Source organism: Somniosus microcephalus, chromosome 17 (assembly GCF_052327205.1).
Source record: "Somniosus microcephalus isolate GS21.2 chromosome 17, FLI_Smic_1.0, whole genome shotgun sequence".
Classification (NCBI taxonomy): Eukaryota; Metazoa; Chordata; class Chondrichthyes; order Squaliformes; family Somniosidae; genus Somniosus; species Somniosus microcephalus.
In genome coordinates this window covers 83,779,481-83,803,589 of record NC_141003.1, presented here as the reverse complement: position 1 = coordinate 83,803,589, position 24,109 = coordinate 83,779,481, and the positions used below count along the sequence as shown (strand labels likewise).

Here is a 24,109-nt window from a genome sequence, read left to right as displayed (position 1 = left end):
AATCAGCGGCTAAGAAAAAAACACCACACACAATCTGAGTCCATTCCTATTCACTCCGATACTCTAATCCCAGTATCCCCAGCACGCTCATGTGTACTTACTCAACCAAAATGTATTTGGAATTGAATTATTTGCCAAAATCAGATAAAATTATCTGGCATTGATTTACTATTTTTAGCCTTTTTCTTCCTGAGAGGGGAGGAGATAACAGGGTCTCTTTGAGGTCCAGTTTGAGATGTTATGCCTGGCAATGGGGGATTGGAAACAAAGCAAATCGTCTGTCTCAGACGCAGTAATCTGGTATCTGAGACAGTCAAGTCCTCAACAGCCTTGCTGATGATTAACCAGTCAGCTTGGCTCATTGATGAGACCTGGAAGGGTGACCCTGTCCTTTGAGGGCTGAGATTCCACTTGCCTTCAGGTAGCTCTGGCACACAATGCCCCAGATTCTGAAGTTTTAACTGAAAGAAAGAAAGACTTGCATTTATATAGCGCCTTTCACGACCACCGGACGTCCCAAAGCACTTTACAACCAATGAAGTACTTTTGAAGTGTAGTCACTGTCAGAATGCAGTAAAAAAGCATCCAATTTGCGCACAGCAAGCTCCCACAAACAGCAATGTGATAATGACCAGATAATCTGCTTCAGTGATGTTGATTGAGGGTTAACTATTGGCCAGGACACCTGCTCTTCTTTGAAATGGTGCTGCAGGATCTTTTACATCCACCTGAGAGAGCAGACGGGGCCTCGGTTTAACATCTCATCCAAAAGACGGCACCTCTGACAGTGCAGCACTCCCTCAGTACTGCACTGGAGTGTCAGCCTAGATTTTTGTGCTCAATTCTCTGGGACTTGAACCCACAACCTTCTGACTCAGAGGCGAGTGTGCTACCCACTGAGCCAGGGCTGGCACTCCTCTGGTTAAGTTGACTGGTTAAACTTCAGTAGCGCCCCTATACATTCTTGGACCTTGGCTCTTGCCAACCTGCACCTAGGTTTACTGGCCTTTGCTAAGTGCCATATGTCCCTACGGGGACAGCGCGTGCACTCCCTGTCACACAAACAGAAACTCCGTTTATGTGGATTCCTCAGTAGGTTGGCTTGGAAGCTCCTCAGCATTGTCATGGGTTTTGATACATGGCAAATGCGCAGCGGCCCGAAAATAATGGCCCGTATTTTCCGATGCCTACGGGTGTGTACGGGCTGTGTACACACCCGTAGGGACCTCGCAAATGCCAGTTTCAGGCATGCACAGCGCATGTGCTGAAAACCGGCATTTCCGGTCTGTCAAGAATGCTCCTGACAGATTCTCCGCCTGCCCTGGAGAAGAGCCTCTGCGGGGGGAGAGTTCCGCTTTCTGGAGAACCTCCGCCCGCAGAAAACCCTTAGAAATCTTACGCCTGGTAAAAACAGCGTAAGGCCTGCTTTTACCAGCATAAGGGCCAGAAATTCAGTTAGGCCCCGCCAGCTCGCTTGCGCCCAGAAGTTACCGCTGGGCGTGGAGGCACTCGCGCCCGTCGGATATTCAGTTTCAGCGCCCCAAGTCGAAGACGGCCGCTGTTCAAGGGTGTGGCCGCCCCCGCTTGGGGCGCTGAAACTGAATTTCGGCGCGCTAGTTGCCGCAGCGCCACCCGCTGCGGAGCGGCAGGCTGCGGTACTGCGGGCCTTCCTCCCTCTCTTAAGGGGGAGGTGCCTGCAACAGCGAGATCGCCGCTCGCTAGTGCCGGCAAATGAGCCCGGCACCACGGAGAAGTGCGGGGCTCCCGGAAAACAGCCGGCAATGCCGCGGGGGGGGGGGGGTGGTGGAGGAGGCCAGGGAAGGAGGTGCGGGCAGGCGGCCGCCGAAAAAGCGGCCGGCCGCACCTCCACCTTAACTCGCCCCACTAAGGCTGCAGTACGGCCCCGGTCTCTGAACGTTGTTTGCGGCCGCTACGGAAGAGGCGGCCGCTACTCAATATGGCGGTCGGGCTGGTATCGGGGCGGTAGCGGGGCACTGCGCACGCCGATGACGTCATCGGCGGCGGCGCAGCGCTACTGGCTAACGCCGCCATTACCGCAGCGCTGAATATCGGCGCAACCTCATCAAGTGGCGCAAAAGCTCTCTTTGGGCGAAAACTGGGCGCAACGCCTACTGAATTTCTAGCCCTAAGAGTTTAAAAAAGTTAAAAAAAAATTTTTTCACTCATTTACAATTTGAAAATACTTTTAAAATAGGTAAGTTTATTTTTAGCCCCGTTAAAAACTTTAATTTTTTATTTCCAAAAATTAAATTTTTGTTTAAAATATTTAATTTAATGTAATTTTAACTCATTTTAAAAACATGATTTAAAAAAAAAATTAATTTAATGTTTTGATGTGTTTTTGGAGTGATCCCCATTCATATATTTGACAGGTCTACCTGTCAAGTGTATGAAGGGAGATTCCCTTCTCCCATTGGCTCCCCATGGCCCACATGATCCCAGGGACGCTTGCGAACCACCTGCGCCCTTGGGATACGTGGGCCCTGCGCATTTCGACTGTGGAGAGGCCCAGGATCGGAAGTGTCCGGACCTCGGGAGCCCTCAGGTAAGAGCGTAGATTTTTTCCAGATCGGAGGCCTCCGCACGCGGGAAGCCTCCGATCGGCGATTATGGGCCAATTAATCATTATTTCTGGGGTTATTCTAAAATATGTATGGTTTTCAGTTAGTATTATAAGATGTATTATAAGATGCTCAACGGCATAAATGAAGGCATGCCCACATGAAGAGGGAAACGAGTGACCTCAGGCGTTTGAATAACATACTTGCGTCTTGATTTTCAAAAATTTTAGCGCTTGCAGATGCATATGCTCTTTGGTTTGCTGCCAATATTATTATAAATACTGGGAACAGAATCAACTGCTAATCATTTCTTATTAAACTTCTAACAATGCCACCGCAAGTTAATTCTCTGGTATCAATGAGTATTAATGACATGAGACACACTGGCTCTGAGCATCACACTGCTGTCAACAAAGCTATTTGATGAATTACCATGCCTATTATCAATAATAGCAGGTATCCTATTGGGAACATTTTCATCCATGTTTCCAAATCTCTCCATGGCCTCGCCCCCTCCCTATCTCTGTAATCTCCTCCAGCCCCACAACCCTCCAAGATATTTGCGCTCCTCTAATTCTGACCTCTTGAGCATCCCCGATTTTAATCGCTCCACCACTGGCGGCTGTGCCTTCTGTTGTCGGGGCCCTAAGCTCGGGAATTCCCTCCCTAAACCTCTCCGCCTCGCGACCTCTCGTTCCTCCTTTAAGACGCTCCTTAAAACCGACCTCTTCTGCCCTAATTTTTCCTTATGTGGCTCGGTGTCAAATTTTGACTGATGACACTCCTGCGAAATGCCTTCGGACATTTTATTGCTTGAAAGACATCATATAAATGCAAGTTGTTGTTGTTGATGATGAATGCAGGACCATTATCTAATCTCAGGTTACACACGATGGTTATACACATGAGTTTCTGCATTAACATTGAATTATTATTGGTGCCCGTTCATTGTAATCACTCCCTGGCAACACCGCGTTCAATTTATATTCACTCCTAAATATATTACAACAGTGACTACACTCCTAAATATGCCAAGGGTCTAATTCAGGCCTTCGTCTGAGATCGAGAACAGCTGGGAAGATTCATGGAGTAAATGGTCAGCACATTCTCTATGATCAAAAATCATATATCTTAACACATCCCCACTTTAACCACAGACAGTTTCAAGCCCCACTCCAGAGACTTGAGCACAAAATTATAGGCTGACACTCCAGGGCAGTGCTGAGGGAGCGCCGCACTGTCGGAGATGCTGTCTTTCGAATGAGACGATAAACCGAGGCCCCGTCTGCTCTCTCAGGTGGGCGTAAAACCCGCGACCTCTTCCACCTAGAAGGACAAGGGCAGCAGGCGCATGGGAACACCACCACCTCCAAGTTCCCCTCCAAGTCACACACCATCCTGACTTGGAAATATATCGGCCGTTCCTTCATCGTCGCTGGGTCAAAATCCTGGAACTCCCTCCCTAACCGCACTGTGGGAGTACCTTCACCACACGGACTGCAGCGGTTCAAGAAGGCGGCTCACCACCACCTTCTCGAGGGCAATTACAGATGAGCAATAAATGCTGGCCATGCCAGCGACGCCCACATACAATAAATGAATTTTTAAAAATTCCACGGCACTATTTCGAAGAAGAGCAGGGGAGTTATCCCCGGTGTCCTGGCCAATATTTATCTCTCAACCAACATCATTAAAAAACACATTATCTGATCATTATCACATTGCTGTTTGTGGGAGCTTGCTGTGCGCAAAGTGGCTGCCACGTTTCTTACATTACAACAGTGACTACACTTCAAAAAGTACTTCATTGGCTGTAAAGCGCTTCGGTACGTCCTGAGGTGGTGAAAGGCGCTATAGAAATGAAAGTCTTTCTTTTCTTTCGAAACCTCTCCCACCCCTATCTGCGATTTGCTATCTGCAGACCTTGAACACTCTTTGGGTACATCGAGGAGAAGTCCCAAATAAAAATAACTTGCTAAAAATAAAAACCAAGTATAAGTGAAAGAATTATGTTTCCCTGCAAGCGCTGTGCGGCAACCTGGGCAGGATTTTTTGGACCGTAAAAAAAGGTCAGTTCAATGAACCGGCGTAAACGTGCGAACGAGACACTTCTTTTCTACAGTAAGATACTTGTACTGTCTTAATTTTGCTGATATAGAAGAAACTGTTGTTTTGTACTTCGTGTGACCATTCAGCTAATGGAACAATAACCAATATTACTCAGAGGGGAGCTACTTTGCATTTACTGACCTTTCACTTCATGCCATTTTCTGTGACGCAGGAGACTGCACAAGGCTGACTCAAAATGGTAACCCAAGAAACACCAATAGGTTCCGTACCTGTTGTTCACTCTCTATTTGAGCTAGAGCTTCAGCCATCATTTTCTGATTAACCCCGCACAGGTTTGCTACTTTGTTCTGACACTTGTGATGAACATTCATGCAGCATTCTGGCAGGGAAGACAAGCAAACGCAACGGCATTACTTGGGGAGCAGCAGCATGGTGGTCATGTTACTGGACCAGTAATCCACAGGCCCGGATGACTGATCCGCGAGACGTGGGGCTAGAAATTCGACACAGGCGGTGGCGCACAGAACGGGCGGCATCGGGTCAGCCGCCCACTATACGCAGCGCTTGATACTCAGTTCCATTTTGCGCCACTGCTCGCGACAAACTCCTCGGCGATGAGTTCAAATCCCACCACGGCAGCTGGGGAAATTTAAATTCAGTTAACTAAATAAATCTGGAATTTAAAAAGCTGGTATCAGTAACGGTGACCATGTAACTACCGGATTGTCGTTAAAAACCCATCTGGTTCACTGATGCACTTTAGGGAAGGAAATCTACCGCCCTGACCCGGTCTGGCCTATATGTGACTCCAGACCCACAACAATGGGGTTGACTCTTAACTGTCCTCTGAAATGGCCCAGCGAGCCACTCCATTGTATAAGGCGGCTCACCACCATCTTCTCGAGGGCAATTAGGGATGGGCAATAAATGCTGGCCTTGCCAGCGACGCCCACATCCCGCGAAGGAATAAAAAAAAATGACTGATCAGAGGTTGTCCGATTCACCCTATTACACTAGTCACTAAAAGACTGATTATATGATATTCAGCTGCTTCCCATAAACAGACCGTGCAGTCTACGGGAGTTGGAAACAGGTCAGTTGTTGGATTTTCATAAACCGAAATTTAACTCAGACAAGGTATAATTTTCATTTACAAGATCCGTGATTATCTTTGCGGTGAGCAATGGTAGTAAAAAGAGTCACTATAATTCATAATTCACCCAATTAGCAGTCTGAGGGGATGAGGAATTTTGGAGTAATCTTAGTTCCTTTCAGCTGGGATTTTGCCATATTGGCAGTCTGATAAGCAGAGGTTTTTTTCAATGGCCCTCTAATGATCTTTAGCTTGCTCCGAGCATTACTTCCGTGAGGTACCTTTGTCACAATTAGACACCCCGGGGGGTGATTCTGATCTGTCGACCGCCCTGCTCACACTGAAAAACAGGGGCAGTCGGCAGAGGGAAATCCTGCCACCTCGACTTTCAAACCGGCCTCGAAGTGAGCGACCAGAGCTTTTGCCCAAAACAGGCTGGCGCCTTACTGCAATATTTAAATCGAGCCCCGGTCCAATTTACAGGTAGGAATAGGCAGAGCACATGTTGTGCACGCTCCCGTTCATTGGCACTGGACGTGGAACGGCCGAAGCAGTGGGGTCCTTTAAAGGTGACCAGCGGAGGTCGCTCTGGAAACAGCAGAGGAAAGTTTTCTAAATGGTTTTGTTTTGGGGGCCAGGAGGAGCATGGAGGCTTGAAACATAATGTCTTCCATCCCTATATTTACCTTCACACTTTAAGCCTTGCCTTGCCAAACCCCACAGCAGGGTTCCACAGTGCTCACAGAACGTTGGGCTCTTATAGTTGTAGACTTTAAACCTGTGGGGCATGTCTATTTTAAATCGCTCCTTGTGAAACTAGAAGGCAAAAGAGAATGCAGATGGTGAGCGGAAAGCTTAGTGGACCCTTGAAAGAGAATAGTAAATGTGATTAAAATACAGCCACATAACATGGCACAGCACGCAGACATTAAATGACTTCTGTGGGCAAAAATGGCAAGATACAGGAGAGGGGTTCTACCACTGACTTAAGTTGTGTGTTGGCTGCAGTCAATATTGTATAGTCAAGTAGAAAAGTGTTAGGTTGGAAATGCTGAGCTGACTCAAAAAGGGTTGATTCCACAGATCAAAGACTAGCTAAACTTTTCCTTGCCAAATGTCACAATTAAAATTTTTTTTTTCCGTTAGCATAAACAACAATTTAGTTTCCTCTCTCGCAAGATATTGCCAGTATCGTTGTAGATTCTTTTGTCAGAGTTTCATGAAGGGAGTGAGGTTAGTGCCCAGTGTTGAGGGCTGGAGAGGGTCTAGATCAACAGAAGGTCTGGTCCAGTAACTAGAGGCCGGACAATCAGAAGGTTGCACTGATTTAATATTAGTCAAGGGGAGTTGGTGTTAGGGATCATAAGTGCCTATGTTTCCATGTAAAGAATGACTTGTTAAGGGAAGGTAGCGATTTACTTGTACTTCTTGCAATTTGGTATACTGTATTTGCTGCTCACGATGCGGTCTCCTCAACACTGGGGAGACCAAACGTAGATTGAGTGATCGCTTTGTGGAACACCTCTGTTCAGTCCGTAAGGGTGACCCCGAGCTTCCGGTCGCCTGTCACTTTAATTCTCCGCTCCATTCCCACTCTGACCTCTCCGTCCTCGGCCTCTTACACTGTTCCAATGAAGCTCAGCGTGAGCTCGAGGAACAGCGCCTCATCTTTCGATTAGGCACTTTACAGCCTTCTGGACTCAACATAGAGTTCAACAATTTCAGACCATAACCTCGCCCCCTATCTTTTTTTCATTTTTTTTCTCTCTCTCTGACATGGCAGCTGTCGATCATTCTGCCAGTGCCATTTACACTTCAACAAGAGGCATCTTTTGTTTCTTAACTTGTCCCATTACCATCTCCTTTTGCCTTTCACCATCATCCCTTTTGTCTCTTAGGGGGAGAAATTCAGTATCGCCCCATTTGGGGCGCAATTATCGGCCGGGCGCAAAGTTTAGCGCCTGGCGCTAATTATCGCCTCCGACTGCAAACTTGGCTTCTATCGCCCCCTGGAGGTGATTGGAGCGCTAAATCAGGCGCTACACACCTCTCTTAAGGCGCTAACACCGAGGAGCGAGGCGCTACCTCAGAGCGCTGGCGAAGCCCATGTGATGTCAGCCAGCAATGGAACACAGAGACACTGGCGCCGGCCAGTTCTTAAAGGGGAGGGTCGATCTTGCTCTCCATCCACACCCTGCTCATTGCAGCCTTGAATCTCGGCCTGGAGAGACCTGTACATCAAATCTGCTGGAAAAAACAATGGAGAGGCCCAGGGAAAGAGCTCAGAGTGCAGCCCCCACAGTCTCTTCTAAATCGATGCAAGGAAGATCAAATCAAAATCAAACTGCAAAGTGCTGCTCAGTACCCAAAACTCCTTCACACAGCGTTGAATCTCTCCAGAAGTCTCTCTCTCTCTCTCTCTCTCTCAGAATGCGTGGTGCAAAAATGTCACCGACAAAAAAAGGCAGGAAGCGGTCGCCTTTAAATAGCGCTCCCCCAGTCCCTTTCTGACAGCAAAACGCTCCCCTCAACCTGTCGTTGCTAGCGGCAGGCGGTAAGGCAGGGGGCGCCACTCAATTTCTGGTCCGGGGCGCTACCGGGGCGTTGCACACTCGACTAACATCACAATCTGCCGGTGCAGGAGATCGTGGCGGTAGTGTTTAGCGCCGCCGCAAATTGTCTAGTTAATTTCGCGAGCGGCACAAACATCGCCGCGCCCGGGCGCTAGTTAAGGCGCTAACGGGAGGCGCAAACAACTGAATTTTTCCCCCTTAATCTCTCTTGCTTTCTATCCTATCACAGACCTTCCCTTTTGTTCTTTCCTCCCCTCCCCCCTTTCCCTGCCCCTACAGTTGCTTAAAAACCTGTTATATCTCTAACTTTTTCCAGTTCTGATGAAAGATCATCGACCTGAAACGTTAACTCTGTTTCTCTCTCCACAGATGCTGCCTGACCCGCTGATTGTTTCCAACATTTTCTGTTTTTATTTCGTGTTTGACTAACTTGATTTAATTTTTTGAGGGGGGTCACAAGGGGGGTCGATGAGGGTAGCGCGTTTGATGTAGTCTGCATGGATTTTAGCAAGGCTTTTGACAAGGTCCCACGTGGCAGACTGGTCCGAAAAGTAAAAGCCCACGGGATCCAAGGGAAAGTGGCTCCAAAACTGGCTTAGTGGCGGGAAGCAAAGGGTAATGGTCGACGGCTGTTTTTGTGACTGGAAGGCTGTTTCCAGTGGGATTCCGCAGGGCTCAGGGTCCATTGCTTTTTGTGGTTTATATCAATGATTTAGACTTCAATGAAGGGGGCATGATTAAGAAGTAAAAAAAAACGGTGCAGACACGATGGGCCGAACAGCCGCCTTCTGTGCTGTAAATTTCTATGATCCTATGATTGTTTGTAGAAATGAGGCAGAGTCTCGGACCTGGTTATTCATTAGTTGCAGGATTAAGGCCTTTCTTTAAAAATATTTAATTTACCTCCAGTGGTCTTCACGCAATGACCGATTTTACAAAAGTTCCCTCCCGGTGAGGAACCTTTCCCGTTGGGAAGCACCTATCAGGAAATTGCGGAGCACTCCTCATGCTTCTCCTTCCATCAAAGATAGATTATAAGCTGTGGTGAGCGCAGCCTAATTCCCAGATGTGCGTATGTTCAGAAAATTGGACCTTTAATGTGTGAAAAACCACCAGCACAATGCTCGCGAAGTGACATCCAGTTAGTGGGCTAGTGGGCCAGTTAGTGGGCTAGTGGGCCAGTTAGTGGGCTAGTGGTCCAGTTAGTGGGCTAGTGGGCCAGTTAGTAGGCTAGTGGGCCAGTTAGTGGGCTAGTGGTCCAGTTAGTGGGCTAGTGGGCCAGTTAGTGGGCTAGTGGGCCAGTTAGTGGGCTAGTTAGTGGGCTAGTGGGCAAGTTAGTGGGCTAGTGGGCCAGTTAGTGGGCTAGTGGGCCAGTTAGTGGGCTAGTGGGCAAGTTAGTGGGCTAGTGGTCCAGTTAGTGGGCTAGTGGGCCAGTTAGTGGGCTAGTGGGCAAGTTAGTGGGCTAGTGGGCCAGTTAGTGGGCTAGTGGGCCAGTTAGTGGGCTAGTGGGCCAGTTAGCGGGCTAGTGGGCCAGTTAGCGGGCTAGTGGGCCAGTTAGTGGGCTAGTGGGCAAGTTAGTGGGCTAGTGGTCCAGTTAGTGGGCTAGTGGTCCAGTTAGTGGGCTAGTGGGCCAGTTAGTGGGCTAGTGGGCCAGTTAGTGGGCTAGTGGGCCAGTTAGTGGGCTAGTGGGCCAGTTAGTGGGCTAGTGGGCCAGTTAGTGGGCTAGTGGGCCAGTTAGTGGGCTAGTGGGCCAGTTAGTGGGCTAGTGAGCCAGTTAGTGGGCTAGTGGGCCAGTTAGTGGGCTAGTGGGCCAGTTAGTGGGCTAGTGGGCCAGTTAGTGGGCTAGTGGGCCAGTTAGTGGGCTAGTGGGCCAGTTAGTGGGCTAGTGGGTACCAATCAAAAAGTAGCACGTGGTACAGTCTCACTTTCTTTGTTACACTGAATTTACAGCATAGAAACATTCAGTCCCTCTGTGCCGTGCTGGGGTTCATGCTCTGCACGAGCCTCCACTCACCCTACTTCATCTCACCCTAGCGGCATACCCTTCTATTCCTTTCCCCCTCATGTACTTATCTAGCCTCCCCTTAAATGCTATTCGCCTCAACTACTCCACCTGCTCACAAGTCCCACATTCTAACCACTAAACACTTTAATAGTGAGGCAGCAATCAAAATGCTGACTTGAAACTTCTCCCCCCCCCCCCAGAAAAAACTATAGTTTTTGTTCAGCCGACTGCCTTTTAGGCTCGTTAATTACTGCTGGAGACTTACCCTCCCGGAGAAACCTGCAAAAAACACGGAAGTTCCAGGCGTACGCGCTGCCTCTCCGGCGCACGCGTTCGACCTGTGAACCCCTTCCTTTAAGGGAACGGAAGTTCCGGTTTCCCGCGCATGCGCAGTGCATGCACGAAACCGGCACTTTCGTTGGGTCTACACGTGAGTACCCAGCGCGTACTCACCCGTGGGGACCTGAAGTTCTGGCCCAATGTAACAAAGAAAGCGAGGCTGTACCACGTGCTACTTTTTGATTGGTACCCACTAGCCCACTAATGAAGACCACTCAAACTTTCCAGAGTGTTGGGATTATTTCCACTAACAGCAATGGTTGCGGTTTGGTAAGAAGAGATCCACCTGTTAGACGATATGGAACTGAGTGGAATAGTCTGAGAAATGAGGAAATGGAGCGCTAGCTGTGTAGCATGGTAAATATATGAATCATTTATACATTATCGCAGGGTCGGTTGTGTAATTAGTCAGATATTTCTCTTCTTCTTCTTCTTAGGCAGTCCCTCGGAACCGAGGATGACTTGCTTCCACATTAAAAATGAGTTCTCAGGTGACTGATGATATTTAGTCAAGCATTGATGGAGGAGAGGTTACTGATGCTAAAGTGACTGCAGCACAGATTTACTGTTGCAGGTGTTGATATGCTACAACTGATGCGGCTTTCTGGAGATAACCCTCGGTTAAGGCTACTAGATTTGAACTCTGCTACCAGCACTGGGCAAATTCTCTCTCCCCTTGTGTTCTAATGTACAACATCTGCACAAAGGCTCTGTGTGCTCTGGGGCCGCGGTACGTACAATGGTTTCCCTACTGTTCACCGCTGATCCCGTACACTTAGCGATTATTTTATCGATGCACTTCTTATGGATTGCAGCGTTGCACTCTGGAAAGTAAACAGAAGACGGGAATTAATGCGTTCAAACTCAAAGCAAGCAACGTCAAAAATTTTAATTAGAATTATTTTGGAAGTGCAAAACAACCTACCTCTGCATTGGTAGCCTTGCTTATTCAGTCCCCTGAAAGAAACAAGAATAAATAGAATTCAACCATCCATTTTCCTTTGGTCCATTGCGTGTCTGAGACACACACAGAAAGCCGTGACCAAGAGTGTCCAAACCAAACCAGTGAGAAACCCACGTTCTTGTTTTGACTGGTGTGGAATGCACACTTTCTTCTCAATGGGATAACCCAAGTCCACCGGCTCTAGGCGCAGGTTGGAACAGAGGAGGCTGAGGGGAGACTTGACTGAGGTGTATAAAATTATCAGGCGTGGAGATAGAGTGGATAGGAAGGACCTATTTCCCTTAGCAGAGAGGTCAATAACCAGGGGGCATAGATTTAAAGTAATTGGTAGAAGGATTAGAGGGGAGTTGAGAGGTTTTTTCACCCAGAGGGTGGTGGGGGTCTGGAACTCACTGCCTGAAAGGGTGGGAGAGGCAGAAACCTTCATTGCATTTAAAAATTACTTAGATATGCACTTGAAGTGCCGTAACCTACAGGGCTACAGACCAAGAGCTATAACAGCGTGGCTTACCAGCACAGAGCTTTGGTAACCTTTCTGCTGTTTTTACAACTATGATTAAATACCACACTGGAAATGTCATTGTCCTTTCATGTGTGAGATGCTTCTCACTCATAAATGGACCATAGGCGCACATCATCACTTAGTGCAATACCTTAGAGATATCCATTCTACAGAGCCCATTGTCTCAGGTTAACCTATTGATCTTTTATTTTGACCAATTTTGTAACTCTCTGTCATCATTAGGCTGAGATATGTTGGTAGGACCTCGTCCACGGTGAGGTATCTGGCCCAATGTGAGCGGGGATTGGAAAATAGCACGCATGCTGCCCCTGATGTTCTAATCCACGATCGCAGCAAGTCAGAGTTCAGGTGGGGGTCACATCCGTCTGGTGCGATAATCGGGCGGGCGGCGGGTATTGTGATCGTATCAGCGAGAGGCCCAAACCAGCTTGGTGGTCGGGTTTCATCAGCATGCAAGCACCGATTGGGCGCTCTGAGGCAGCACGCCGATCGGGGAGAGCAACAAGTAGGTGGGTGCTTGACGCCGAGCCAGATGACAGTCTGGTTTAGGGGGGGGAGGTAAGACGATCCTGGGGAGGGGGTGACACAGGGACCAGCAGCGGGCTGAAGCGTTTTTTATAGGGGGCCAGGAGGGCACAAAAGAAAACAAATTTGGCCCGTTTTTGGAGCGGCCTGCAGCGGTCCGTTTAAGGACCACTGGTTATGCTGCTCCACACCAGGGACCAGTGACCAATGGCAAGGCGCATGTGGCACACACCCCACCCATTGGCTCACCAAAAATCACCTCGGGGGTCCTACAATGGGCGTAGAACCCAGGGTCAATCATTGACAAGAGGCTCCCGCCTGTTTCAGGTGGGAGTGCTGACCACCCATTTCTAGGCCCGCTCGAGAATTGAGCTGGGTGGGCCTTGTACTGCCAATGGACGGGACTTGTTTATTTAAAAAAAAAAATCACTCGCCTCCCGTTCCATTTTTCAGTGTAAACGGGGCAGTGGACACCCCAGAAAATCCAATCTATGATACATGAATTTAGGGATGTGGGGATTGGGCGGGAAAGTGGAGATGAGGTAGAAGATCAGCCATGATCTTGTTGAATGGCGGAGCAGGCTCGAGGGGCCGAGTGGCCGACTCCTGCTCCTATTTCTTATGTTCTTATATGCTAATATAGGGGTAGAGCTGCGATGTGCACGTACATTTTACAAGGACACACTGGCGACTTGGCTAGAAATACCAAAAGGCAGAATCTTCGCAAACAGATTGGGGAATTCTTATCCAATAATATATTTGAGGAGAATGTAAATCTCTCAGTGACTTACAACGGCAATATTCCCATCGAGGGATTCAGATGACAACTTCTTCAGTTGAACAATCATGTGAGGTTACTGTTTTAAATTCACAAAGAGATATCAGATACTTTTGGCAGTGTAATACATGGCAGTGTGTTTTGTCTCAATGTTCCTTCTTGCTCTTTTGCTGCCATATTTGCACTGTGATCTGCAGTTGCTATGTGACATGGGAGCTGAAACATAGAAGATAGGAGCAGGAGTAGGCCATTCGGCCCCTCAAGCCTGTTCCACCATTCAATGCGATCATGGCTGATCATCCAAATTCAGTACCCTGTCCCTGCTTTCTCCCCATATCCCGTGATCCCTTTAGCCTTAAGAAATATATTTAACTCCTTCTTGAATATATTTAATGAATTGGCCTCAACTGCCTTGTGTGGTAGAGAATTCCACAGGTTCACCACTCTCTGGGTGAAGAAATTCCTCCTCATCTCAGTCCTAAATGGCTTACCCCTTATCCTTAGACTGTGACCCCTGGTTCTGGACTCCCCTGCCATTGGGAACATCCTTCCTGCATCTAGTCTGTCTAGTCCTGTTAGAATTTTATAAGTTTCAATGAGATCCCCTCTCATTCTTCTAAACTCTAGCGAATATAAGCCTGAAGGAATAGCTAGTGCTAAATCGCACTGTGTGATACGAGCACCTCACACTTGTTACGGCTTCGAAACGGAATTCCCATGAAATATTGAATAAAAGGATGAAGATTCTATATAATCTTACCGTAAATATCTTATTTTTTAACCGTGAATTACAGGGACATGCAATACCGCGTTTACAATGTGAGGCAAATGAAAGGTAAGTACCAAACAAACTCATGGCAGACAGAACAAAACGTGGGCTGAGGAAAGAAGGTGGCGATGAACTCGTGGCACTTGACATTATGAACTTTGGCCTGCTTGATGGCTCCTCTTCGCTGGTGTAGTGCGAACAAGCCTTCTGTTCCACCTTCTGCATTTCCTTTGTTTTCTAGTGGGAGGAAAGCCAGATGTCAGTCATTGCACCTCGCTGCAGAAATCACACCTTCCTCTCTGGACGGGCTGAGAGAGCAATGACCTACTTTCCTTCAGTGGCAGTGCCACAAAGCAATGGTTCGGACTCTTGGCACAAAGTGCGCCACTCGTTTAAATTGTAAAGCGACATTTATCTATCTATAGCAACAACATCAAACACTTGTATTTATGTAAAAGAAAGACTTGCATTTCTATAGCGCCTTTCATGACCACCGGACGTCTCAAAGCACTTTACAGCCAATGAAGTACTTTTTGAAGTGTAGTCACTGTTGTAATGTAGGAAACGCGGCAGCCAATTTGCGCACAGCAAGCTCCCACAAACAGCAATGTGATAATGACCAGATAATCTGTTTTTGTCATGTTGGTTGAGGGATAAATATTGGCCAGGACACCGGGGAGAACTCCCCTGCTCTTCTTCCAAATAGTGTCATAGGATCTTTAACGTCCACCTGAGAGAGCAGACGGAGCTTCGGTTTGAAGACGGCACCTCTGACAGTGCAGCACTCCCTCAGCACTGCACTTGAGTGTCAGCCTGCATTTTTATGTACTCAAGGCCCTGGAGTGGAACGTGAACCCACAACCTTTTGACTCAGAGGCGAGTGTGCCACCCACTGAGCCACAGCTGACACTAGCGCCTTTAACATAGTCAAACATCCCAAGGGCCCTGGGCCAAAACACGTCACAGGAGCGTTATAAAACAAAATTTGACACTGAGCCACACGAGGAGAAATTAGGGCAGGTGACCAAAAGTTTGGTCAAAGAGGTAGGTTTTAAGGAGCGTCTTAAAGGAGGATTTAAGGAGCGTCTTAAAGGAGGAGAGAGAGGTAGAGAAGCGGAGAGGTTTAGGCAGGAAATTCCAGAGCTTAGGGCCTCGGCAGCTGAAGGCACGGCCACCAATGGTGGAGCGATTAAAATCAGGGATGCTCAAGAGGGCAGAATTAGAGGAGCGTGTGAAGTTATTAGAACATGAAGTTATTGGAACCACAAAATTCACACAGAGCAAATAAAAATCAAGATTTCCCAGAATCTTTTACAGCCATGTGGATTTAGAGGTTTAGGGAGGGAATTCCCCTGTGACCCCTGGATCCACTCACGGGGATCTGGTCTGGAGGTCGCGGGGGTCGGGTTCAGGGGTCGTGGGGTCAGGTCTGGCGGTCGGGTCCGGGGTTGGGTTCGGGGGGCGCAGGGTCAGGTCTGGGGGGTCAGGTCCGGGGATCGGGTCTCAGGGTTGGGTCCGGGGGTCGCGGGGTCAGGTCTGGGGGTCGGGTCTGAGGTCGCGGGGTCAGGTCTGGGGGTCGGGTTCGGGGGTCGCAGGATCAGGTCTGGGGGTCGGGTCTGAGGTCGCGGGGTCAGGTCTGGGGGTCGGGTTCGGGGGTCGCAGGATCAGGTCTGGGGGTCGGGTCCGGGGTTGGAGTCAGGGTCGGGTCCGGGGGTCGCGGGGTCAGGTCCGGGGTGGGGTTCGGGGGTCAGGTCTGAGGGTCGGGTCCGGGGTTGGAGTCAGGGTCGGGTCCGGGGGTCGCGGGGTCAGGTCCGGGGTGGGGTTTGGGGGTCAGGTCTGAGGGTCGGGTCTGGGGTCGCAGTCGGGGTCGGGTCCGGGGGTCGCAGGGGTCGGGTCTGGGGGAGATCAAGGCTCGGGGCCGGAAGTGGCGGTTGGGCATGGGGGAAGGGGGGAGCAGCAGTGATTGGTTCCTTTAATGTGGCTCCACATCCAGGTAACTCACTTGTCTTTTTGGTTGGGCCCAGCAGGTGATCCCTCGGCTGGCACCGGCTGCCTCAGGGCAAACCAATCTTGGAGAGTGGGCCTCAGGCAGGCTAGGTCCCTCATTACCCACATTACAACAGTGACTACACTCCAAAAGTACTTAATTGGTCGTGAAAGGCGCTATAGAAATGCAAGTTTTTCTTTTCTTATTTGCATATGAAAAGGATCTAACGCCTGTTTCAGGGGTGGGTAAAGGACGCATATTTTTTGTCCTACCCAATATGGCGAAGGGCGCACTTCCGAACGGGAATGTGTGCTTGCTTCCTTCCCGCCATACGGGGGCCTTAGCAGTCCAAGCAGCGCCCGAAAAAACAATTTTGAGGCAGATGAAAGGGCATTCCTACAGATACAGATACAAACTGTACGACAGACACACACTGAGAAGGGGAGAAATACGGGAGAGGGGGGAGTGCAAATTTGTAGAAATATGGCTACATAAATAACAACAACTTGCATTTATATACCAGAACCATCTAGAAGAACATCTCAGAGTGTTTTACAAGGTGGAGGGGAGAATGTTAAGTAAGAGCTGGAGAAACTACGGGGTCGGGGGTGTGGTGGTGTGGGAGAGAACCATAAGCGTGGTTAAAGAGACAATTTTTAAGAGGTTTTGAAAGAAAGCGAGAGGCAGCAAGGTAAAAGTGAGAAAGACTGCGAGACAGACGGATGTAGAGACAATAAGAAAAAGGGTGAAAGGCAGAAAAAAATAGACAGTGGGAGACAAGTGGAGAGACAGACACCAATCTAGAAAGCTAACAGAAAACAGATTAAAAGTGTCACAAGAGCTGAAACAGGGCCCAACAAAACGGATAGCTCAAATACAATCGTGAGTATGGACCAATATGTGAAAACAACTAGCGACACTGAACGTGAAGTGGTATGTGAGAAGGGAGCTATCACCAGGGGTGACATGAGGAAAAACTTTTTTACGCATCGAGTGGTTAGGATTTGGAATGCGCTGCCTGATAGGGCGGTGGAGACAGATTCAATAGTAGCCTTCAAAAGGGAATTGGATAAATACTTGAAGGAGAAACAATTGCAGGGATATGGGGAATGAGTGGGGGAGTGGGACTGACTGGATCGCTTTTCGAAAGAGCCGGCGCAGACTCGATGGGCCGAATGGCCTCCTTCTGTGCTGCACTATTCTATGATTCTAAATGGCCTACGGGAGTCATGAATGATATGAGATGCAATGAAACGCTCACTTAAAAACAATTTAGAAGAAACTTAGTTAATAAAAAAACTTTGTGATTCAGTAGTGTGACAATAACTTGACAACCAATAGGGTCACGTGCGTGGCTAAGTTTTCATAGTTGGGTATTTTGGGGCATTCCATTGTGGAACCAAACCTCTCTGGAAAAACCCCTCTGTACAGGAAGAAGACACCTTTAAACAAACATACACGTGTTAGCTCTTTCCATCAGCTGATTTCTTGTTGGCATCATTGGCACTGCCAGTGTTACACGCAACTGTAGAGCATCATTGTTAATGGAATGACCATTCATTCCAGTGACTCATTAGACTATGGGTTGTGATCTGTTTAACAGATGCATCTTCTCACAGGACGTTATATCTGTGACTTGGACCATGGACTGCATTTTTCTAGACTTATGGAAAAATACAGTTGGGGAGAAAGAAAGAAAGACTTGCATTTATATAGCACCTTTCACAGCCACCAGATGTCCCAAAGTGCTTTACAACCAATCCCAATGCAGTACCTTTTGAGGTGTAGTAATGCAGGAAACGCGGCAGCTAATTTGCGCACAGCAAGCTCCCACAAACAGCAATGTGATAATGACCAGATCATCTGTTTTAGTGATAAATATTGGCCAGGACACCAGGGATAACTCCCCTGCTCTTCTTCGAAATAGTGGCCATAGGATCTTTTACATCCACCTGAGAGAGCAGACAGAACCTTGGTTTAACCTCTCATCCAAAAGACAGCAGCTCTGACAATGCAGCACTCCTTCAGCACTGCACTGGGAGTGTCAGCCTAGATTTTTGTGCTCAAATCTCTGGAGTGGGACTTTGAACCCATAACCCTCTGACTCAGGCGAGGGTGCCGCCCACTGAGCCATAGCTGAGATGCAGCTAAGCGACTGTGCAGTATGCCATATAATGAAGAGAATAATAAACAGCAAATAAGTCACTTCTGCATTGAGTGACGGAAACTGTATTTATTTTTTATTGCCTTCTTTGTGCACAGTAGTTTTCTTTTCACTCACAGGAAGGAATACAGCTGTGTGCTATAAATGTGCTTTCTCCGTTGATGGCGGGGGCTTGACCGGCGACTATTCTGTGCTCTTCATAGCATTTAATACCTTCATTGTTACATCCTGTGAGTCAGCTGAATTCCCCAGCCCCCAGCATTAAACTCATTATCAGCATGACAAAGAGGCTCGTGACTGGAGGTAACAATTGGAGACTTGCTGAGTTATTCATCTCGCTTGACCTAAATTACTGTTTGTTTGTTAAACCGTGATTTACCAATCTGGTAAGGTGCTTGGTGTGTAAATGCGGCGTGCTGCCAGGATAGAGTTGGGAGTCGTCCTCGGCTTCGGTCAATTGTTTTTTCCCTTAAGGCACTTTTACCTTCAGCGGTTCTGCAGTTTGGTATTGTGGGTAAGTAACATCCGTGCGTTGGCTCCCCGTGTCTACCCCACTAAGACCGGCTTGACTATCCTGATAGGATCAGTGGCTCAGTGGGTAGCATCCTTGCCTCTGGGTCAGAAGGTTGTGGTTTCAAGTCCCACTCCAGAAACTTGAGCACAAAAATCTAGGCTGACACTCTGAGGGAGTGCTGCACTGTTGGGGGTGCTGTCTTGTGGATGAGATGTTAAACCAATGCCCTGTCTGCTCTCTCAGGTGGATGTAAAAGATCCCATGGCCACTATTTCGATAAAGAGCAGGGGGAGTTATCCCTGGTGTCCTAGCCAATATTTATCCCTCAATCAACATCACTAAAACAGATTATCTGGTCATTATCATGTTGCTGTTTGTGGGAGCTTGCTGTGCGCAAATTGGCTGCTGCGTTTCCCACATTACAACAGTGACTTCACTTCAAAAAGTATTTCATTGGCTGTAAAGCGCTTTGAGACGCCCGGTGGTCGTGAAAGGTGCTATAGAAATGCAAGTCTATCTTTCTTTCTATGAATCCACCATTGGGTTAAGGCTGCCTGTTCCTACAAAATGAACGCATGAGAAAGCAGTTCCTGCTCTCGGCCTCTAGTATAGAGTGGATCTCAGCCTGGTTCCAGAGGACACCACCTGCCACCAAATGTTAATGGGTGAGAGCAGTGCATGGAGGCTGCGTTCCCCAGACAAGCACTAAACACGGGGCCTAAATATTGCCGGGTTGAGTAAAGCACACAGCTTACATCGGGTAAAACTTCTTCAGTTACATCTTTAGGCCGATTGTCATCCCTTCCACCAGGCAGGAACAGGATGGTAGAGCACAGCACTTCCTGGCTCATTCCCACCGTCATCCGGGCCGCTGCCGTTTTGGGTGGGGTTCTTGAAATAGGTGAACCCGTGCGCCTGCCTGAAGCAAGTGGGTGCCCTGTTAGCCCATGCAACTCGGGGCTTCTATGATGTTACTGGGATGCCAATGCAAGTTTAAAGGACCAGTGGTCGGAGCATGTGCTGCGCTCGATCCTTCCATTAATACTTGGTGTTGAGTGGCCCAACCAGTGGTCTTTAAAGGGACCACTGCAGGCTGCTCAAAAGAAAGGTAGAGACGCATTTAAGGGGAGGCTAGATAAGCATGAGGGAGAAGGGAATGGCATATGGCTACAGGCCAAAGTAAATTCTTCCAGCTCTCCAATGTCACACTGTAAATAAACACAAAAGGAAAGGGAAGAAAAAAAGATCATCCAATCCGCTTTAGAATTTAGGTTCTTGTTCTTGTTGGTAGCACTCTCGCCTCTGAGTTAGAAGGTTGTGGGTTCAAACCCCACTCCAGAGACTTGAACACAAAAATCTAGGCTGACATGCTGCATTGTCGGAGGTGCTGTCTTTCAGGTGAGACATAGAAACATAGAAGATAGGAGCAGGAGTAGGCCATTCGGCCCCTCGAGCCTGCTCCGCCATTCAATGAGATCATGGTTGATCATCCAAATTCAGTACCCTGTCCCTGCCTTCTCCCCATATCCCTTGATCCCTTTAGCCTTAAGAAATATATCCAACTCCTTCTTGAATATATTTAATGAATTGGCCTCTACTGCCTTCTGTGGTAGAGAATTCCACGGGTTCACCACTCTCTGGGTGAAGAAATTCCTCCTCATCCCTGTCCTAAATGGCTTACCCCTTATCCTTAGACTGTGACCCCTGGTTCTGGACTCCCCCGCCATCGGGAACATCCTTCCTGCATCTAGTCTGTCTAGTCCTGTTAGAATTTTATAAGTTTCGATGAGATCCCCTCTCATTCTTCTAAACTCCAGCGAGTACAAGCCCAATCGATCCAATCTCTCCTCATACGTCATTCCTGCCATCCCAGGTATCAGTCTGGTGAATCTTCGCTGCACTCCTTCCATGACAAGAACATCCTTCCTCAGATAAGGCGAACAAAACTGCACACTATACTCAAGATGTGGTCTCGCCAAGGCCCTGTACAACTGCAGCAAGACATCCTTGTTCCTGTACTCAAACCCTCTCGCTACGAAGGCCAGCATACCATTTGCCTTCTTAACCGCCTGCTGCACCTGCATGCTTACTTTCAGCGACTGGTGCACAAGGACGCCCAGGTCTCATTGCACTTCCCCTTCTCCCAATCTATTGCCATTTAGATAATAATCTGCCTTCCTGTTTTTGCCATCAAAGTGGATAACCTCGCATTTATCCACGTTATACTGCATCTGCCACGCTTCTGCCCAATCACCCAACCTGTCCAAATCATACTGGAGTTTCTCAGCATCCTCCTCACAGCACACATGCCCACCCAGCTTTGTGTCGTCTGCAAACTTGGAGATATTACATCTAGTTCCCTCGTCCAGATCATTAATATATATTGTGAATAGCTGGGGTCCAAGGACCGATCCCTGCGGTACCCCACTAGTCACTGCCTGCCACTCGGAAAAAGAGCCGTTTATTCCAACTCTTTGCTTTCTGTCTGCCAACCAGTTCTCTATCCAAGCCAATACCTTGCCCCCAATCCCATGTGCCTTAATTTTACACGCTAATCTCTTATGCGGGACCTTATCGAAAGCCTTTTGAAAATCCAAATACACCACATCCACTGGTTCTCCCTTATCTATTTTACCAGTTACATCCTCAAAAAATTTCAGTAGATTAGTCAAGCACGATTTACCTTTTGTAAAACCATGTTGACTTTGTCCGATCCGGTCACTTTTTTCCAAGTGCTCTGCCATTACATCCTTTATAATGGACTCTAGCATTTTCCCCACTACCGATGTCAGGCTTACCAGTCTGTAATTCCCCGTTTTCTCTCTACCACCTTTTTTGAACAGAGGGGTAACATTAGCTACCCTCCAATCCATGGGTACTGTTCCTGAGTCTATCGAATTTTGGAAGATGACCAGCAATGCATCTACTATTTCTAGGGCCACTTCCTTAAGTACCCTAGGATGTAGATTATCAGGCCCTGGGGATTTATCGGCCCTCAATCTCATCAATTTCCCTAACGCCATTTCCCTACAAATACTGATTTCTATCAGTTCCTCCCTTTCATTAGATCCTATGTTCCCCGACATCTTTGGGAGATTATTTGTGTCCTCCTTTGTGAAGACAGAACCAAAGTATGTATTTAATTGGTCTGCCATTTCTTTGTTCCCCATTATAAATTCCCCTGATTCTGGCTGCAAGGGACCTACGCTTGACTTCACCAATCTTTTTCTCTTCACATATCTATAAAAGCTTTTACAGTCAGTTTTTATGTTCCCTGCAAGCTTACTCTCATACTCTATTTTCCCCCTCTTAATTAATCCCTTTGCCCTCCTTTGTTGGGTCCTAAACTGCTCCCAATCCTCAGGTTTACTACTTTTTCTGGCCAATTTATATGTCCTCTCCTTGGATCTTATGCTATCCCTAATTTCCCTTGTTAGCCACGGTTGAGTCACCTTTTTTGTTTTATTTTTATGCCAAACTGGGATGAACAAATTCTGTAGTTCATCCATGCGATCTTTGAATGTTTGCCATTGCCCATCCACCGTCAACCCTTTGAGTGAAATTCCCCAATCAATCCTACCCAACTCGCACCTCATACTATCGTTAACAGACGTTAAACCGAGGCCCCGTCTGCTCTCTCAGGTGGACGTAAAAGATCCCGTGGCACTATTTCGAAGAAGAGCAGGAGCGTTCTCCCCAGTGTCCTGGGGCCAATATTTATCCCTCAATCAACATCACTAAAACAGATTATCTGGTCATTATCACATTGCTGTTTGTGGGAGCTTGCTGTGTGCAAATTGGCTGCCGCGTTTCCTACATTACAACAGTGACTGTACTTCAAAAAGTGCTTCATTGGCTGTAAAGCACTTTGGGACGTCCAGTGGTTGTGAAAGGCGCTATAGAAATGCAAGTCTTCCTTTTCTTTTGTATAGACCATTTTCACTTCCCTCTGGTCTGGGCATTCGGGATTGAATCCGAGACATTCCTATCTGTTGGATTCTATTTTATTCAGGTTACACCGTCGTTCCTCTTGTAGCGGGATTCAGAACAAGGGGATGTCATCTTTGGATTGGAATTACGCTGGTGAAAATTGAATGCAGAACTTCACGTAAAGGGGTGTCTGAAAGTGGAATGCACTGTCTCAGATGTTCAGAGATGCATAAATGATTGGGGTGTTTAAAAGTGCGAGAAAATTTGTTGATGCTGCACCAAGTTTACAGGCGTAAAATGGGTGCCTAAGCATCCAAAATGGCAGGCGCATGCCCGCGCCCGAACTGCGCCACCCGCCATGTTAGTAAAGGCTGCAATCTAGGTGTCCAGTGCCCTCGCCTGAAACAGGTGTCAGGCCCTTTGGATGCACAAATAGGGGGGCCTAACGCTTGTTTGAGGCCCCACTTCCCGAAACTGGGCTGCCTCAAACGCAGCTGGTTACTGGGCCTGCTCCGCTCTGGATAACCATGTCTACACGCGGCCTCGCCAGCGGTCCTTAAAGTTACCACCGGTGGCTTCCATCCGAAAAAGGTCCATTTTTTGACCCCTCCCTCCCGCGCAGGGCCTGCCTGAGGGCCGATAGCAGGGAGGCAGCCAGCCCCACTTACTCCGCGTGGGACCAGCGAGCCGCCTCTGGACGCCCCGATTGGCGTCCACAGCTCGCTGACAATCTGCTGCCGAGACAATTTCGGGAGAGCCTTGGGGCCTCCGGCTTCAGGCCGATTTCATGCCTGAATAACAGGCCGAGGTGAAATTTCCACCCCAGACCAATGTTCCCTCTTATTTTTTTTTGCTGTGCCGTCCCATTAAGTGGCCGGGTGGCCCATTCAAACTTTCACGCATGGGCGGTTTCTCCCGTATGAAAGCCGGTGAGCGGCCTGGGCGGGACCTCCAGACGTTGCCCCAGATGCTTATTTGGGAAGTAAACGTTTCAACAACAACAACAATAACTTGTATTTATATAGCGCCTTTAACGTAGTAAAACATCCCAAGGCGCTTCACAGGAGAATTATAAGACAAAAAATTTCACACCGAGCCACATAAAGATAAATTAGGGCAGGTGACCAAAAGCTTGGTCAAAGAGGTAGGTTTTAAGGAATGTCTTAAACATAGAACATAGAAAAATAGGAACATGAGTAGGCCGTTCGGCCCTTCGAGCCTGCTCCGCCATTCAATATGATCATGGTTGATCCTCTATCTCAATACCATATTCCCGCTCTCTCCCCATACCCC

The 24,109-nt window shown here is 48.1% G+C and overlaps 1 protein-coding gene across 1 annotated transcript in view; it reads right to left on the bottom strand.

Annotated features, from left to right (window-relative positions):
* prkcq (protein kinase C, theta) overlaps nt 1-24,109 on the bottom strand; it is a 124,057-nt gene that overhangs the window by 67,953 nt on the left and 31,995 nt on the right. The window contains exons 4-8 of the mRNA XM_086010751.1: nt 14,296-14,458; nt 11,588-11,619; nt 11,401-11,486; nt 6,432-6,561; nt 4,922-5,031 (exon numbers count right to left, since the gene is read on the bottom strand). Coding sequence (XP_085866877.1) covers nt 4,922-5,031; nt 6,432-6,561; nt 11,401-11,486; nt 11,588-11,619; nt 14,296-14,458 — 521 coding nt within the window. The remainder of the gene's footprint in view (nt 1-4,921; nt 5,032-6,431; nt 6,562-11,400; nt 11,487-11,587; nt 11,620-14,295; nt 14,459-24,109) is intronic.